This window comes from Euprymna scolopes, chromosome 18 (assembly GCF_053919585.1).
Source record: "Euprymna scolopes isolate OS-2025 chromosome 18, ASM5391958v1, whole genome shotgun sequence".
Taxonomy (NCBI): Eukaryota; Metazoa; Mollusca; class Cephalopoda; order Sepiida; family Sepiolidae; genus Euprymna; species Euprymna scolopes.
This window is the reverse complement of record NC_136499.1, coordinates 11429339-11448797: the sequence shown is the minus strand read 5'-3', so window position 1 is coordinate 11448797 and position 19459 is coordinate 11429339. Positions and strand designations below refer to the sequence as shown.

Sequence of the window (19459 nt, the reverse complement as noted above, 5' to 3'; positions counted from 1 at the left end):
CATGGGAGTCACCACTTATCAAGGCCTGAAAGCCACTCGAGGATAAGGCTTAATGAGTGTATGGTGGTCAATGGGATAACAGCGTATTAATAGTTAGTGGTGGAAATGGGGTAAAAATGGATTATTTACGGGGACGCCCCAACAAAACTTGTTTACATTGGACTTGAAGATGACCATACTGTAGTCAGCTGGAAAGCAGGCCTGCAGAAGAGAGTTCCTCAAACAGGCAGTTCTAGGAAAGAAGCTTTGTTCATGGAATTTACATTTAAATTTAGACACAGATAGAAATTGGGGGAGGACTTAATAGTTGTTGTAGATAGACAAGTGTTTTTCTAAAAGTTTGGCAAGAGGGAGGAGGGCATAAATTGAAGCTCAGATGAGTACTTTTCATTGAAAATAATGATAGAGCAGAGACAGGCTTGCAACGTCTCTTCTGTGGGAAAGTGGTTGTGGGAAAGAAAAAGGGTTTGGAACTTTGCGAGTGAAAATCGTTAAAAACAATGGAATATAACGTTTAAAATTTAGAAAAATAAATTACAGTTCAACAAAATTATTCCGTCATTTTTGAGAGAGAGAGAGAGAGACATGGTTTTGTGTTGTTCACATTAGATTTGTCTATATGAATCGAGAATCTTTCCGAAAACTATCGGTCTATAAAACACATTAACACAATATTACTTTCCTGTGGTCTACAACATGGCTTTCTTCAAAACCAATGTCAACAAATAATTGTTTTAAATCATCCTAAGTAATCAAAATTTGTTTATTCCATTAGTCAATTTCAATCCTCTCATAATATTCTTCATCATTCAACTAACAAGTCATTTGTCTCATTTTCACGGCAGGATGGTGTGATACGAGGGTCGGAAATTAGGATTTCTTGAAGAAGAGCACTGTGGCCTGCAAAAAAAAAAAAAAAAAAAAAAAGAAAAAATGCCTGGACAGTTTTGTCAGCATTCTCCAGTAGGAATACTTCAGAAAAAAGGGAGAAGGTAAAACCTGGGAGTGTTGATCTCCTAGAACTGTACAGGATCAGAAACTCAGTCAAAGGGGACAAGCTATTTTATACTGTTAACTTTGGTGTCGAGGGGGAAAAAAAAAACAGTGGAGATGTGAAAACAGCTAATAATCTCTCATCTCGTTAATCCTTATCCTCGAGTGGCTTTTACTCTTGATAAATGATAACTCATTAATCTATATATCTAACAAAGTGAGAATGTGTGTGTGTGTGTGTGAGAAAGGGCAATTCTCAACCTATATACTGAACGAATTTTTGATGTACAGACTTAAAATTTGGTATATAGGGTATTCAGACATGTGGAAAACTTTTTAATCAGTTTCCATCTGGAAAAAAAAAGCTGCTAAGGAGTCAGAATCGAAAACTTGGTACATGAGGGTCATCAAATTTTTATCTGTTTGTCAACTGCACATGCGCGAATTGTTCACATGTAGGTTTGAAAACACTTCTTAAAGATTGTGTCAAGCTGGCCTAATGGTTATCATACTTGACTTTAGGTTTTGGTTTCGATCTCAGCTCAAGTATTTTTTTTTTGTCTTACTTAAGAAGAAGTTAACTGTTTAAAAAAAAACATAATACTTGTATGCACATGTCTTAGTTTCTTTCAGTTTTTTTTTTACTTCATTTTCTTTTTAAAGGAATTTAATGTTACGTTTAATACTGGGCAACACTAGTAAATATATAAAAAGCCCAAAACTTTAAAACAAATTGCTTTGTATTAATTTTAGTCTCAGTTTCTTAATTAAATTCAATTAATTAAGAAAAAATAACTTCCTCGTTCAATAACAACAAAAACAACAAAAATAAAAGCCTAAAAGTTTAATGAAATTTACTGCACATGGGTAACCAACTAGAATTGTCAGATCGGCAAACATAATTGTCAGATAACCTAACAACTGAAAAAAAATATATATATTGGTAGCGCAAGTATCTGAAGTTTCTGAAGAAAAAAAAAGTGAAACAAAAAAAAAAATGTTTACCTCGCCCCTCATGGGTGTGGGATGCTTTACATTGAGAAAACTTCTGATGAGACTATACGTTCCCGGTTTGCCTCCTCGTTTTGCCTTGTATAGATTTTCATAAACCATATTCGTGACATACTTTTCGTACCTAGGAAAAATAGAAAATATTGGTGAAAAAAATGTCAATAAAAATCGGTATTTGTGAGTAAGAGCAGGGAGAAAAAACTGAAGGAACTGAGCCGTGATTGGCCAAGCAGATCATGTGACAGAGATAGGATTTTGAAATAGTGAGTCTGTTTGTGAGACAGTATAGTTGGGAAAGCAGAATCCCGGGAGGGAGTTCCAAAGTCTAGCAGTTCTGGGGAAGAAACTATTAAAGTAGGTTTTCTATTGTGAAGGAGTGGGATTTAGCTGCTTGTTGGGTTTGTCGGGGAATATTTACATTGAGGGGATACAAGTGCTCGTATTTTGTCAGAACATTCACCATTAAAGTACTTGTAGAACAAGGCAGAGGGATGCAACATTTCGTCGATGGGACAGAGGCTGAAGCCTAGATGACAGATCAAGACCTATCAGGTTGACGACTCTCTTTTAAACCCTATCAAGGAGTGAGAGACAAGTAGCAGATGCACCAGCCCAAATGTGACAACAGTACTCCATACATGGGCAAATGGTGCAGGATACTTTCAAGCGTAAGTAGTTTTCTAGCACGATAGAGAGAGCCTACCTTCTTCGCAGTAGACTTTGCAATGCTTTTAATGTATCTATTCCAGTTCATCTTCCCTGTAAACGTTAGGCCAAGGAGTTTAAAGGAAGTACTTTCAGGTAATGTGTTCTTGGCCATTGCTATTGGTGGTAGAGAAGGTTTCTTGTAATTATGAAAGGAAACCAGCTTAGTCTTGGCAGCATTGAATGTGACCATCCATTTTTGTCCCCATTCCACTACGGATTGGAGGTCTTCCTCTAGTGCTTCTGCCATTTCCTTAGACATGTGTTCATTTGTTTTCCCCTCATGCCTGTTATAGTGAGTGGTGTCATCAGCAAATATACCCATCTCATAAACAATTTCATCAGGGAGGTCATTTATGAATATCAGGAATAATAAAGATCCAAGGATAGACCCCTAAGGTACACCTGTATTTATATCATATTGTTTAGATGTACGACCGTCTCACTGTAATGTGGCTGTTATGCTTGAACCGTGTTCGTTACAGCTCAAATCTCCTGGACTCCCACGCCGTTTGGTACCGTTGAAAAGGAACAAGCAATTAAAAATAAATCTGCTTTGGCTTTTCTTTCTGTTTTAGCAAGAAGCATTTATTACCGTTACTTTCCAAACAATGTCTGCTTCTTGTTTTTTTCTAACTGTTCATTTCGCCTGCCATGAGATTAACAAAACCCTGCCATATCAACACCAGCTTAAAAGTCTCTCGCCACTATAATGGAGCCACATCCATCTCATCTGGCACATGTTTTTGCTTCTCCCCGACCACGTGCTGTCCTTTTTTCTTGTCATGCAAGCCCGCGCACACTTTCTAATTTGCATATGTGCTTTTTTGGCTACTGCTGCTACTATTTTCGCAAACCAGCTATCCTACAGTTCCTGCAGACATTTTCGCCACGCGTTCATACACGTTCTGTTAAATTACCAATTCCATCTTTCTATCCCCCCCAGCATTCGTTATTTACCCTATCATCTCCTCCCATAACTGTTCTTTCTGAGACGTTTCCATAATTCTTATTACTCTTTTCATACATGTTTTGTATAAGTATTCCTGTTTCTTCCATTGTATCACAAGTCATGAATAAGCGTCCAATAAAATAAGAGAAATATTGACTTCTCCCAGGTGTCTTGTATGTTGTAATCTTTATTCTTATACTAGTGTTGTCCGGTCGTAAAATACACTTAAACATGATATTTTAATTTATGCAGATTGCATATGCATTATTATTGAATCAATCTTCTATTGGTTATTATATATTACAAGAAATAATTTGCCCGGTGGACTAATTCGCAACAAAAATTAAAAACATAAAAAAAAATGAAATAAAAAAAAATAATGATAATGTCGCTCATCAAATTCTGTGTTTGTTTACAATATCATGTCAGCTGATAGTTGGGCTTGACCTGGAAAAGTCACTTTATGTTTAGTTTTAAAATATGCAAACAAAGAAATGATTTGCATTGATTTTAAATGGTAACTCTTTTTCATCATTAATAAGAAAAAAATTAAAATAACAGGGAATCAATCGATCTGTAGTTGAATGCTCTATCACTAAGTTATATCTACAGATGACAGTAAATCTGTAATTTTTTAGGAAGAAATTTTTTGCTGAGATTTTATTATTTCCCTTGGATGGTGTAATGTAAAATATTGCCTTGTAAAAATTCTTTTTTATGTCTAAGAGAGAAAAAATAGTTTAAAATCGGATTTTTTTGGATGTTCCATACTTATCAAATGAATTTCTGCACAAAATATATCTAAGAATACTGCCAGACATATAAATTACGTTTGTGTGAAATTCACAAAAAATAAGTTTTAAAACATCTGAGCCTATGAGGAAGGAATTCATACAATCCACCCCCCTGAACACATTTTTTACATTTATTCACCCACAAACACATTACCACTTGGTTGTGAGGGTCTACTATTTGGAACTGTATCCACAGAGACATTATACAATGTTAAGCAGCAAAATTTCTGTTCAAATTACATTTAAATTTTTGCATGTCAGGGAAACGGGTAACTGGGAGGGAATTCCAAAGTCTAGCAGTTTGATAGAAGAAACTATTTGAGTAGGAGGCTTTTTGGTATCTGGGGACCTCTAATCTGAAGGGGTTTGATTCCATCAATGTACTTCTAAAATAGATAAAGAGATGCAACATTGTGACGATGGGACAGGGGTTAGAGCTTAGTTGATAGTGTGGAACCTATTAGGACTTTTTTTAGGATCATGTCTAAGAGGGAGAGAATAGTGGTAAATGCACCAGCCCAAATGTAACAACAATACTCCATGCATGGGCGAATGATGGCTTTGTAGAGATACAGGATATTGTTAGGTGTAATTTTCTAGCATGATAAAGAGAGCCCACTTTCTTCCTCGTCCAGCTCTGTTTCATTGTCGTCGTATACTAAAGTCTTTAAACTGCTCTCTAAAAATGTTATGTTGTCAGAATCTTCTTGTTTGAGGATACTGTAGTGGGGGTGCAGGTCCTTCATGTGCCGGGGCATCTCATCCACCAGGATTAACTGTGAACTCTGTTATCTGACTCTGACCAAATTTTGTCATACAGAGACTTTCCAGTGCCCTTACCCAAACACAGTCTCCAACCTGGTCGATACTGTGCTCAGGACTTGCTGATGGTGGCATAACAGACTCCCTTCATCCAAACCTTGTAACTGTAAATGCCATCATTTTTTTTTTTATCTTCATCTTATTCTAGCTGAGTCATATTCTAGTATTGATGGTCATTGAGCACAAAGCACAGTCCACGCTTTGCATGTATTATAAATACAAACACAGACATTTTTTTACAAGCAACTATTTGACACAAGTGTGTATGCCATTGGGGCTTCGTTGTTAGTATCTACTTCTGAGCTAAGTTTCCCATCTCTCAAGTAGACTTTAGGATATCAGCTGTTTCACTCTCAGATTCCTCTCTTTCATTCTTCTACCATTCTTCTCGGCCAACGAGTGTCCCCCACCCCAACATCCAGACATATCCACTTAATCGTTAATCTCAGATGTCCATCTCTCCTCTCAACCTACTTCAACCAGAAACTATATACAGTAAAACCCCAGGATACGGTGGCCCCGGGGATACATTTTTTTTTTCAGGTTATGATGTGGAATACAATGTTTTTCCGGCCCCTGGCTATGGTATTTACTCTGCCTTACAGTGTTATTCATAATGCTATGTGATTTTATACATGTGTATTATATACTGCATTTTGTTACTAATTTTTAATATGTACTGTATAAAATTTTACTTAGGCCCTGCCATTTGACAATTTCAACTTACGCTCCCAACCCCGGAATGGATTAATGCCGTATCCCAGGGTTCTACCGTATATATATATATATCCGCTTCCTTTCTCATACTCGCCTTTCCCATCACTATCCAGTCACTCAGAAAGTTAACAAATAATTGTCATGTCGTCATTGGTCTGTGGAGCTCAATGGATCAGCAGGTTCTTTTTATTGCCATTCACTTCCCTAACTAATCTTTAACTAATTTTTAATTAATCTTTAGTCTTTCCTGGTGATCTCGGCTGTGAAGAGGTTGAGGACATGTTCTATATTATCACAAAAGAAACACAAAATTACTAAAACAATATACATACATATATTCTAGATATTTCCGAGCTTGGCTGACGAACGCTTCTAGCAATTTTCGGTCATGCCTTGCATGAATTGAACCAGGAGAGACGACAGGAACATCCACCATGAATTTCACCATCGACCAGAGCTTATCTATAACCAACTGCAACAAAGTGAACATAATTAGAGACCATTTCTAATAGATTAAAAAACAAGAAAGGATTTTTAATGTTTTCTAATTTAGTACAAGATTGAAATCAAATGAAAATCTGAACACTATGTAAAGCCTAATTTATAGAGACATAATAATCTAATATTGATAACATTAAAAAATAAATAGGGACTAATCTATAGGGACATAATAATCTAATATTGATAACATTAAAAAATAAATAGGGACTAATCTATAGGGACATAATAATCTAATATTGATAACATTAAAAAATAAATAGGGACTAATCTATAGGGACATAATAATCTAATATTGATAACATTAAAAAATAAATAGGGACTAATCTATATAGACATCTCTTACCAAACACTGCAAATGAGAAAAACTTACATTTTTATTAAAAAACAAGAAAACAGTTTTAATATTTTCTAATTTAGTACAATATTGAAATCAAATGAAAGTCTCTACTATTGAAAAGCTGAAACACTCATCTACAGAAACAAATTATTTATTTATTTTTTTTTTTTTACACAGTGATCACCACTTATCAAGGCCCGGAAGTCACTCAGGGATAAGGGTTATTGCAAGTACATTACGTTAGTGTGGAGATTTGATGAAGTGTTTACTTAAGGGGGCGGTTCATTAGGAATTTGTTAACGTTGGACTTGAAGACATCCAAGTTGTAGTCCGGTGGGAAGCAGGCAGACGGAACAGAGTTCCACAGGCGTGCAGTTCTAAGAAAGAAGCTTTGTTCATGGAATCCGCGTTTTGATTTAGGCACAGATATAGAGTGGGGGAAATTTTTCAGTGGATTCAGCTAGACGGGTGTTTTTCGTGAAAGATTGGAGTTCAGACGAGCACCTGCCATGGAAATAACGATAAAACAAGGATAGGCTCGCAACGTCTCTTCTGTGGGAGAGCGGTTGCAGGGTAGAGAAAAGGGCATCCCCCACTAAGCCACGAAGTCTATTTTGTACTCTGTCAAGGCAGGATAGGCTGTTTTTAGCAGCTCCTGCCCAGATATGGCAACAGTATTCCATCCTTGGATGTACTTGGCTTTTATATAGATAGAGAATTGCATCAGTAGTGAGATATCTTCTGGAGCTGTAGAAGGATCCCATCATCTTTCCAGCGACCTTGGCAACAGACTTGATGTATGTGTTCCGTTTCAGATCAGGAGTAAAGGTCAAACCCAGAAGCTTGTCAATACACGAGAGCCATCCATCACAATTGATGCTAGATGGGGATCAGAGCGTTGATGATGTAAGGATAGGAGTTTGGTTTTGGATGCATTAAAGATAACCAGCCACATCTTCCCCCACTGAACCACGCGCTCGAGATCAGAGGAGAGAGAATCAGAGAGAACTTTGTCATTTACAGCCTTTGATGTGTTGCCATAGATGGTCGTGTCATCAGCATAGATGTCAAATGATTTAAGTATGTGTTTAGGGAGGTCATTTATGTAGATCAGGAAGAGAGTTGGGCCCAGGATTGACCCCTGAGGGACTCCAGCATTTATATTGCAGGCATCCGATTTTTGTCCATCTACCACTACTCTTATGAGCCTATTGGAGAGAAATGATTTAATGATTAAGAAAACATTTCCAGTTATACTGTAGCTGGAAATCTTGTGAAATAGTTATACCGTAGCTGGAAATCTTGTGATTATATAGCAAAATACTACAAATAAAAAAACTTACCTTATCGCCAATGCTTTCAGCAGATTCCATAAACATATCTTGCAAACTGGGAGGAATGCCACCTTCTATTATCTTCTTGTTGTAAGTATAGACCTTTGAAAAAAAAACTTGTGAAATTACAAAAACTAAAAACAAAAACTCTGGTTTGGATTAAACAAACTTTTTACATGATGTACCATCGAGATGCAAATATTTTTTTGAATGCATATAAAAATATTAGCTATTTTTTTTTAAAACTTAGATGTCTTTCTCATAAAACTTACAAAGTTGCTTGTACGAAAATAAAATAATAGAATGAGAATTTTGTGCTTTTTATAAATACACGGGTATGTGAAAGTAAAAAGACATTCTTCTTGTCAACAAAGTCTACTGTCAAAAGGTTCTGATCAACCTAGGTCAGAGAACATTGATTATTTTTCCTTTCTGATGAATTAAAAAAATAACTCAGTTAACACTTATTTTATTCTTTAATCCTCACATTCCATGAGCGATGTTGCTGACAAAGAGGGAAGAGTTGCCGTTTTCTAGGTCAGAGTTAATTCCATCTAATACTTATTGTTGACAAGTTTTGGCTTTGAATTAGTATTTTTTTTAGCTCCTTACATCAAATGGCTTTCTGCCTTGTCTGGAGCAATTTCCAAAATATATAAATTATTATTCCAGGTTAATATTTTTCAGAGGTGAAGCAACCAATGAAGTTTTAACAAGATTAATGCAAGAGTGCTCAATGCTGAAGGAGGGCAAGATATACTTTTTATTTGCTTGACATAAACATTTATATGTTGCTTATATAAAACAAATAAAAAGTATATATATATATATATTAATACCGTAATGCATGTGTGTCACGATTTCCAGATTATAGATTACTCAATCGGGAGATCCTATTTATTAAAAAGGACAGAAGCTGATAAGATATTATGAACATTAAATTAGTATATAAATACTCTGATTTAGTGTATTTTCCAGAGCTGAAGCATCCAATGAAGTTTTAACGAGGTTCATATAGAAGTGCTCAATACCAAAATAGAGCAGGATATACTTTTTATTTGTTTGACATAAGCATTTATATTTTGCTTATGTAAGGCAAATGAAAGACAAGTATTGTTAAATAGCACAGTGTGTTTTTGCTTAATGAGCGTTTTTTTGTAATTTTTTGAATTGTTGTTCTTATTTCTCAGTCAAATCTGTGCAACATTAAAAATACTGAAAGCACTAGTAGTAACATTTTAAAGTGCCTGGGTATGTAACCATCCCATATATATATATATATATGTGTGTGTATGTGTATGCACATATAGTTATATATGTATATATATATATATATATACGTTGTAATGTGCAGTTATAAATTATTCAAAAAAGATAAAGAAAAACTAAATTTTTATTTTAACCACGTTCTTAGCACATTAAAAAAAAACATATATTTTTTTTTTTTTACACACGAAATACTTCACTAGTTCAAGAAATTTAAATATAATTTTAACTGAAGCATATAAAAGCATCCAGATTTTAAACGAAACAGTAATCAATAACTGCCTGAAGACAACTGATGAAACTCAGTTGAAAGTACTTGCAAAACCAACTAAAAGAAAAAAACAGATGGATGAAGACTGGAACTTTCTTGTGCAGATTCGACTGAGAAATAAAAAGAAAAATTGAAAAATTACAAAAAAAGCTCATTAAGCAAAAACACTTCGTGCTATTTAACAATACTTGTCTGACTGAAAACATGCTGCCTAAATGCACAATATATATATATATATATATATATATATATATATATATATATATATATACATACATGAATGAGACTCTAGGATAGAAATATGCATGATAGCTTTTGCATTTAGAAGTAAGAGAGGTTTTGTTTCTAGTGAAGACAGCTTAACCTCTACTTGGTCTTAAACATGCCACTGGTTAAAATAGTTACTCCTCCCCACTCCACATGCTGTTATGTCAACTTACCTGACTTGCATAGGCCATCTCAATATTATTCAAGGCACTTCTTCCTTGCATGCTCACAACATCAGACAGCAAACTTTGCTAAATTTTAAAGAAATAAAAATGTTCCAATCATTTTTTGTAATTATTAAAAAAAAACAAAAAACAACACTTTAATCATGTCAAAATCAAATCAAATGATTTGATTGGACGATTAAAAGTTGTATTTTACATGTTGTAAATGTTATATACAACATAATCAAATTGATGCACAGGTTTCTGTTAAATCATCAAAGTTAAGTGATGTTGAGCCTGGTCAGCACCAGATGGGTGAACATTTGAAAATACTAGGTGATCTATGATTAAAGGCTGAATGTGCTCTACATTTATGGGCAATGTGGTGACTCTAGCACAATTGCTGAATGATAGAAACCAACACAATCAAAGGAAACTAGAGAGGGGCTCTTCCTCAAGAAATGATCAAAAACCCATCATCATCATCACGATCATCATAAAATATGTAAGTATGTAAGATTAATTCTTGTCCAGAATTTCTCCATATTAAAAAACAAAAATATGTATGTGTTCATACACATGATGAAACATAAATATCATATTCTAAAAATCATGTAAATTGATCAAGTACTTTTATTTTCAAATAATAAAATCAAATTTTAAAAATAACAGAAAAACTATTGTTTTGTCCGCCATTTTGAAAATAAAAAAAACAAAGGGAGATAACTCAATGATTCAAAATTACAAGATTTATGTTGCAATGCTCACAAGTTCCCATTAATTGCTTAAAAATGATTTTCTGTATAAAAAATACTTGATTAATTTACATGATTTTTGGAATATCATATTTTCATTTCATCTTGAGTATGTACGTCATACAGATTTTTCTTTATTTTTGTTTTTTATATAGAGGGAATTCTGGACAGAAATAGCTCACCATAAGAATCAATAGAAGACATTTAATTGTTTTATTTTACGGTATATTAACTCTTTTGGGGTTATTTAATGCTAAATCCAGTAATTTTCGAAAAGTTTTTATGCTTCAAATTCTTTATATCTTCAAATATTGCGTTTGGTTTGGTTTGATTTTGTAGAGAAAAAGTTTTGTTTTTGACTATGATAGAGTTTTTGCAGAGAGAAAAGAAAAAACAATAACATCAATAATACATTTTAGGTTAGGAAATCAGTATCTTCAGACAGTACCAGAAACTAATAAAATATATCGATCATAAAAATTATAACTTAAGTATGTTACAAAAGAGAATAAGGAGTTGAGACATGAGATCTTCAAAATAATGACATTTTTAAAGATAGAACATTTTTTGGAGGTGTTCAGTATCTCTCCTTTATTGTTATCAACAAAAAAATTTCAAAAACTACTGTACAATTAGACTATTTTGCAATAGAATGTATTTTTATAACAAATTTATTTATCAAGTTAAAATTGCACTACAATAATCTGAACAAATTCTGAAATCACATTTCTGAATTTTGAGTTGAAGATTATTTGGTAGACTGTAGTGCTGTCTCCATTTTGAGATTGTCGCTCCCTTATGGGGAGATCTGTTTAACCTATCTTGTATTCTCGGCTTCCAGCACCCAACTCACTAAACTGAACTCGGCTTATTCAAACCAGAACCCCTGACATGTCACGTCCTGTTCCCATTCAGATACTTCCAGTGCAAACTGACTGGTCAACTAAGTTTGATACATGTCACGACAACCCCTTGACCCTTTCTGCACCTGCATGCTTGCTCAACTTTTTGTTTCCCCACGATTCCATTTGTTATTTACGCCGCTAGACAGATAATTAGATAGGCTGATAAATAAACAGATAACTGAATAAATGCTTTCTACCAGTGAAGGAGTCATAATCAAGGGGAAGTAACTGCAATCGATCATTTTGACTAAATAATTACAACCTACCATTTCAAAACAAAATGCCAGAACCTAATTATCCATAATTATTTATTAAAAATGTATTTAATCATTTTTCATGATTTTTGGAATTCATACTAATTTTAACATGACATGTAAGTACATAAAGATTTTACCCAAAATATGTTGGTTTAAAATGTCACTAATCTATACAAGTACATAATGTTTTTATAATATATATATATATATATATATATATATATATATATAATAGGATTACTGACTAAAGCAAGACTAACTCATTATAATCAGCTAACATACTTCTTAACTTCCAGCATGTCTGCTACCGGAAACAGTGACAACACAAATCAATTTCTTTGCTTTTTTTTCTCTCATGCCTATATATCCCCTGTGTATTTGCTTTTTCTTTATTATTTCTGATTGTTCTTCTTTTATTTAATAATCATTGAAAAGTTTTTATTTTGGTCTTATTTTGATTAAGAATTATTGACATTAGTTTCATATTTTTTTTTAAAATTATTGAAAGCACTTAAAAATCTTTTTAAACTATTTTGGGAATATTATGTATTGGATATGTGTTATGAGTTTTGAAATTTTGTTATTTTGATTTCAATAATTTTATTTTCATATTTCCAGAAACATGTTTATTATATAAATTAAAATTAAAAAAAAAAAACTTTTATTTTTGAAATGAAACAAAAAACAAAAAAAAAAATTTTTTTTATAATTTCATAAACATTTATAAAATTTTAAATAAAATAAACTTATTTTTTAATTTTTGTTATTAAAAGTGAAAATAAAGACTAATTGTGTTATTTTTATGACGTTTCTGAATTTTTGAGATGAGGATTTTTTGTATTATTATTCATCGGACTACTGTTCTCATCTTGAGTGTGATTTTCACAACGTTTCAGTCGATATAACCTCCGACCTTCTTCAGGTGTATCTTGTCAAACTCGGGAATGTTTCTGTCAAGCTTATTTTTATAATTTTGTTAATTTTTATTGCATACTTTTCAATAATGTCCTTTTGTTATATTTAACTTTATAAATCGTTTCACAACAGAAATACTGAAGTACAATAAAAGCAAATAGAACTGATTTGCCTTGTCACTGCTTCTGGTAGCAGCCATGCTGGAAGTTAGGAAGTACATTAGCTGACTATAACCGACTAATTCAACTGGAGTAAATCATCAATAACTCAGAGATGAGTATTTGAAATGACATTTTTTACACAAATGATTAATCTACATATCTAAAGAAATGGCAGAAGCACTAGAGGATGACCTCCGATCTGTAGTGGAATGGGGACATAAATGGATGGTCACATTCAATGCTGCCAAGACTAAACTCGTTTCCTTAAATAATTACAAGAAACCTTCTCTACCACCAATAGCAATGGCCAATAACTCTTTATCTGAAAGTACATCTTTTAAACTCCTTGGCCTAACGCTCACAGGAAACATGAGTTGGAACAATTACATCCAGAGTATCGCCAGGGCCGCTGCGAAGAAGGTAGGTTCTTTCTACCGTGCTAAGATACTAACGCCCGAAAGTATCCTATACCTCTATAAGGCTACCATTCGCCCATGTATGGAGTATTGTTGTCATATTTGAGCTGGTGAATCTTCCAGTCTCTCGCTCCTAGACAAGGTTCAAAAGAAAGTCGCCAATCTGATAGGTCCTGAACTGTCATCTAAACTTCAGCCCCTGTCCCATCGACAAAATGTTGCATCCCTCTGCCTTTTCTACAAGTACTTTAATGGTGAATGCTCTGACGAACTGCAAGCACTTGTGCCCCCTTGACGTAAATACCCCCGACAAACCCGACAAGCAGCTAAATCCCACCCCTTCACAGTAGAGATCCCTAGATGTAAGAGAGCCTTCTACTCCAGTAGTTTCTTCCCCAGGACAGCTAGACTTTGGAATTCCCTGCCGGGTCCCTGCTTCCCCAACTGTTCTGACATGCAGAAGTTCAAGTGCAACATAAACTGACATCTTGCTGCACAACTCCCTACACAGTACCCCTGATGCCTATGTCCCTGATAGTAGCCCCCTACAACAAAGTGGCAATATGCCTTGTTTGGGGCAAAAATGTAATAATAAAAAAAAATAATAAAAAAATGTGAGAAGAGAAGAAAAATGGAAGAGGGGATGAGATTTAAATATTCTAGATTACTCTATTTTTTTTTTGTATTAAGGATCAATAAGAAAAAAAAATTCTTTTGTATAACGACATGAGGACGGATTGTTGAGAGAGAAAAAAATGTTGCTAATCCATTTTCTACCCTTACTTCAGTTTCTTGAGAATAATCCAGCATTTGATGTCCCGTTCCGAGAAGAGCATTGAGGATTTTTTGCTTTTCTCTTTCCCATTCCTCTTCCATGGATTCCCACAGACGTTGTTCACATGTCTCCAATGTCTGCAAAAGAAAAAAAAGGAAAACGTTTTTGAAAAATGTCAGACAGATAGCATCAGTGTAAATGTAATGTAAACCAACATCTTGTCAATCTTTCCTAGGCACGGTCTCAAATAGTAGCCCCTTCCATCCGAGTAGCGATATGCCTTGTTAAAGGTGAACGTGAATAAAAAAAAAAAAAAATTCTATCAAGCTAACACTTGGTCTCTCCAAACTCTATAACAAATATCTTGTGAAATCTTTCTTCTCTGATAGCTAGAAAATTGCCTCTATTGTATTGGTTTCAAGAATTCTAGTGAAAGTACTATCCTGGAAAATTATCACCCTTTTCCTCAGCCTCCTTTGATTCTTTGGTAAAATCTCTAAATCAATGATCTAGCAATAGACTGCCACCTCGTTAGGAAAACTATCTACTACATAATAAAATGACTGCAGAAATTCCCCTCTAGACTAAAATACTGTAGGTTTGTAACAACATATACCACATACAAATTTATTATGTCTAGATTATTAGCAACTATCTTATGTAATATTAGAACGCCATTTTAGACACATTTGGTCGTTATAATAAAATCCTACATTACATCCTAGGAGCAACATCCTCACAACCATAACATCTTTTAACAAGGTAGTTCCTATTTTTCCCTCTAAATCTACAGTCCTCTTACTGTCCTCACTCATCACTGGGACTATGTATACACTTTATAACTATTTTTCCCTGGCACCCTTCATAACTGGCTCGTACACTCATATACATACCATTATCTTTCTAGTTACCGATTACAAAATAATTTCTCCCTTCAAAAGTTCCGGCTTTTCTCATTGGCTGAAAATTGACAGATCCATTATTCGGGAATAAACTTATTCAAAAAACAAACACGTCAGACCTGGTTAAAAAATTGACTCTGGGTGCTTGAGTGACACCACTGACTCTCTAAATGTTAAAGTCCATATTTACATCTACTGTCTTCAACCATGTTTGTCCATCGATTAATCAATTCATCCGCTCACAGCCACAAACTGTCTTTAACTGTGCCCAAACTCCAACTGTTGTCAACTGGCAACTCAATTTTGTCGTCGACCATTGCAAAACGCTTCCTACCATTATAAAAAAACTCATTGACTGTCGCAAACTCTTTCTACCATCGTAAACTCATAGCCAGCCCCCAAAAGTGCCGCAAACAAATTGTAAATATATCTACACCTATTGTTCCATCCTTTTGTTACTGTCACATTCACATCCTGATCAACAATCCCATGTCAACCTTCTTTTGTCTACCCCAGTGAACAATCTATTGTCTTTACACCAACCCTATTTCTTATTTCTTTTGTTACATTTTCTTCCCTGATTCCTAACGTTGTAGAGGCGAAGTAGTATCAAAAGCACAATGCTGCATCCCTATACTTGTTTTACTTCAGCAGAATGTGCTCAGACACATTTAAAGCACCTATACCCCACACGATCTCAGCCTAAATTTCTCAGATAGACCAAACTATCAATAAAATCCCAACCTTTGTACTGTAGTGGTAACCAGATGGCTTACCTAACAACTTACCTTACCTAATAGACTCAGAAAGTTAGAATTTATTCTTGATGAAATAGAAACTCAAATATTCAAATTTTATAGTTAAATATTTAATAAAACAGAAACTAAAATCTCCTAAAAATGTGAATGCAGAAAAATAAAGTGAAATTGAAATGAAGCAATGGTAGGGAGAGGAAGGAAATGGTTAAAAAAAAAAAAAAAAATTGAAATTGGAATTGACCCATTTTCTGCAAAAAAAGGTACTTACGGTTTTTCTTGTCTTCTCAATCACAGCTAACAGAGCATTTTCTCTTTCATTCTTTAAAAAACCCTTAAAAAGAAAATATTAAAATTCATATAAAAAAAGGTTTATAAAAACATTTAGATACTCGTGTCCATGCAAACTGTGTTTAAAAACAAAAAAACATTGGAGTTTATAATATTAAGTAGAAAAAAAAATACTGAGAAAGATTTTTTATATGAACTATGAAAATGGATACGTTTTCTGAATTTTTGAGATGAGGATTGATAATTCATATTTGGATTCTTCGGACTACTATTCTCATCTTGAATGTTATTTTCAAATTTCAGTTGATGTAACCTCTGACCCTCTTCAAGTATATTTTGCCAAATTTAGGAATCTTCCTGCTGAACTCGGGAATCTGCATGGAATTTCGAATTAAACCCTTTATTTAATCCATGGGATTAGCATGCTCTTGTTTCATCAGCCATATAATTTACACTGTTCTGAAGGTTGAAGGTTAAATTCTCATCGTGGCTGACACTCAAAAATATAATTCCAAATTACTTAAAACTTTGACCCCGTCATGATTAATGGAATGAAAGCATGCTGCTCCTGTGGATTAAATAAAGGATTCCATCCAGATTCCAGAGTTTGACAGAAAGGTATACTTGAAGATCGGATGTTACATTGACTGAAACTAGTAATACACACGGACGAAAAAACGCTTTGGATAATCACAGATTTCAAGGTAGTTCTACTAAAATAGCCATATTTTTCAAACCAAAGCACTTCAAGTCTTCAAATTACTACTGTTTTGTTCGGAAATGAATATGCTTTCAAATGAATTAATAAATATGAATGTACATTATATATTTTAAGAGTTTTGAGCAAATAAAGTGATAAAAATGTGAACGTCATAAAATGGCGTTTTCGGTAAGGTTTTGTAATGAACCCCCCCTGTTTTCTAAAGGTCCGTACCGTGATTGTATGAAGAATTTCGTCATGAAATTTGGGAACCAATCAGTAGAGGTGTTAATTTTAATACTGTCAAGTGTCCGAAATATTTTTGACCATTTCTTTTTTTGTCGTGTTAAAAATAAGACTTTAATATGATGAGTATCGAACATTTTGAAAAAAAAAATTCTTCGGACACCCAGTAGTAAGTAAATCAATCTGTTTACTATCTTTATCAATTAAAAGTATTATTTTATGTTGAGTAGGACCGCGGTAATTGATAATTTAAAAGGACCTACCCGAAAAAAAAATTGTTTCTATTTCTCGAATTTGGTCAAATGAAGTTAGTATTACTAGAAGCAGCAGCAGCAGCTCCAGCCTGTAGAATCAGCAATGGCACAGTGTAAACACGCGTTCTCTAATTTTTATTCCAGAACGAATTAAGAAAAACATGAAAATATGAATATAAATGTTCTTATTAGAGCTATTTTGTTATCAGAATAACATTAGTTTAGAACTATTCGGTTTTCAGAATGTATAATAACAACAATCCCAACCAATTCGGCATTATGAATCTGTTGCAATTTCTCACATTTCTCGTCAAATTTAAAAACATGGTTAAAAAAAAACAAAATAAACTTTTGTAGATATATAGCTTGCATGCACTTTTATTCTTTAAATTAGTTTTGAACAGCGAATTAAAACAATGTTTTACTGCGAACAGCCACAAATGTTTTTTTTTCAAAATCAAAATAAGTATCAAAATCTCGTTTATACATAGATTCGAAAAAGTTGTCAAAAAACAAATATATAACAAATAAATGTTATCAAAGGCAAGATAAGTTACTTTTCTACCTAACTGGATAATTTTCTAGTGTTTTTATTTAATGTAACATGTTTATTCAGCTCGAAAAACGTACAGTGTTTACAGATGTATTGGAAAATTAAAAATGGCACCCGGCCCGACTCTCTTTGACACGGTAAGTTTGAGAAAAGGAGTTAAAAATAAAAAACTATACAAAATACTGTTAAAAACTCACCGAATATATGTCAGCCTATGTCACGGTAACATATATTGAGCGAGTTTCTAGCAGTATTTTGTCTACTTTTTTATTTTTAACTCTTTTCCCCAAACTTACCGTTTCAACAGTCGGGCACCATTTTAAATTTTCCAAAACATCGGTAAACACTGTTTTCAAGCTGAATAAACATGTTACATTAAATAAAAATACTAAAAAATTATCCAGTTAGGTAGAAAAGCAACTTGCTTTTGATAACATTTATTTGTTATATATTTGTTTTTTTGACAACTTTTTCGAATCTATGTGTATAGTAATACAAACCCTCAAAATCTATATCAATATTCTTGAAATTTTAAAAGAAAACATATCAAACTACAATTAGGAAGCTTTTTATTTCGTTTTTTTTTTTTCTACTTATTAAGAGAAAGATATTTTTACAACCTGCTCCAGCGTAGTATAAACGGGCTATGGAATTAACACCTTCAACCTCGAAAATAGAAATCAACAAATTTATGGAATTTTCTTTGAAATTTCGCAACGCGGTTTCTTATTAAATTAAAACTAAATATAACATTTGCTGACTTATTTACCTGTCGAATACACACACACATATACATATATATATATATATATATATAACTTTCTGTAAAATATTTATTTGAAATGGAAACGGCATTTTGCAGTTAGGACAACAAAACAAAAATGAAGTAACGGTTCGTATTCCTAAAACACTCTTTAACCCTAACAATAACACTAAGTTCGAGTGACAAGCCCCCCCCCCCAACAAAATACCTCTGTAAACCACATACAAGCATCTAAAACAAACAAACAAAAAATAGATCCTTCCTTAAAGAAAAATACACATAAAAATAAATTGGTTAACTGTCCTAAAATGCTAGAATGGCCAGGAAATGGTGAATTATTTTACATTAAATTTTTGTGAAACTAACCGCTCCCCCCTCTAATATTGTTTTTGTTAGCTTTGTCTCTGTCAAGTTTTCAGTATGTACACACATAATTTTCCTTAGCCCCTACAATTAATTCAAAGTCCGAATGGCAACCCTCCCCATATTCTCATTGCATAGAAACCCTCTTAAAACTACACATAATCATCTTAAAAAAAAAAAAAAAAAAAAAAAAGCATGCATATTTTCCCATAGAAAAAAAAAACAGTTAACTGCCCTAAAATGCTAGAACGACCTATATTAGGAAATTATTTTACATTCAATTCTAAAATAATTTGTTTATCTTTCATTAAAGT

General features: G+C 33.5%; 1 protein-coding gene across 1 annotated transcript in view; it reads right to left on the bottom strand.

The window, feature by feature from the left end:
- Positions 1–19459, bottom strand: part of LOC145297495 (nuclear pore complex protein Nup93-like) — an 88464-nt gene that overhangs the window by 54196 nt on the left and 14809 nt on the right. The window contains exons 4-9 of the mRNA XM_080143391.1: positions 16247–16309; positions 14327–14455; positions 10144–10221; positions 8176–8268; positions 6327–6466; positions 1999–2128 (exon numbers count right to left, since the gene is read on the bottom strand). Coding sequence (XP_079999517.1) covers positions 1999–2128; positions 6327–6466; positions 8176–8268; positions 10144–10221; positions 14327–14455; positions 16247–16309 — 633 coding nt within the window. The remainder of the gene's footprint in view (positions 1–1998; positions 2129–6326; positions 6467–8175; positions 8269–10143; positions 10222–14326; positions 14456–16246; positions 16310–19459) is intronic.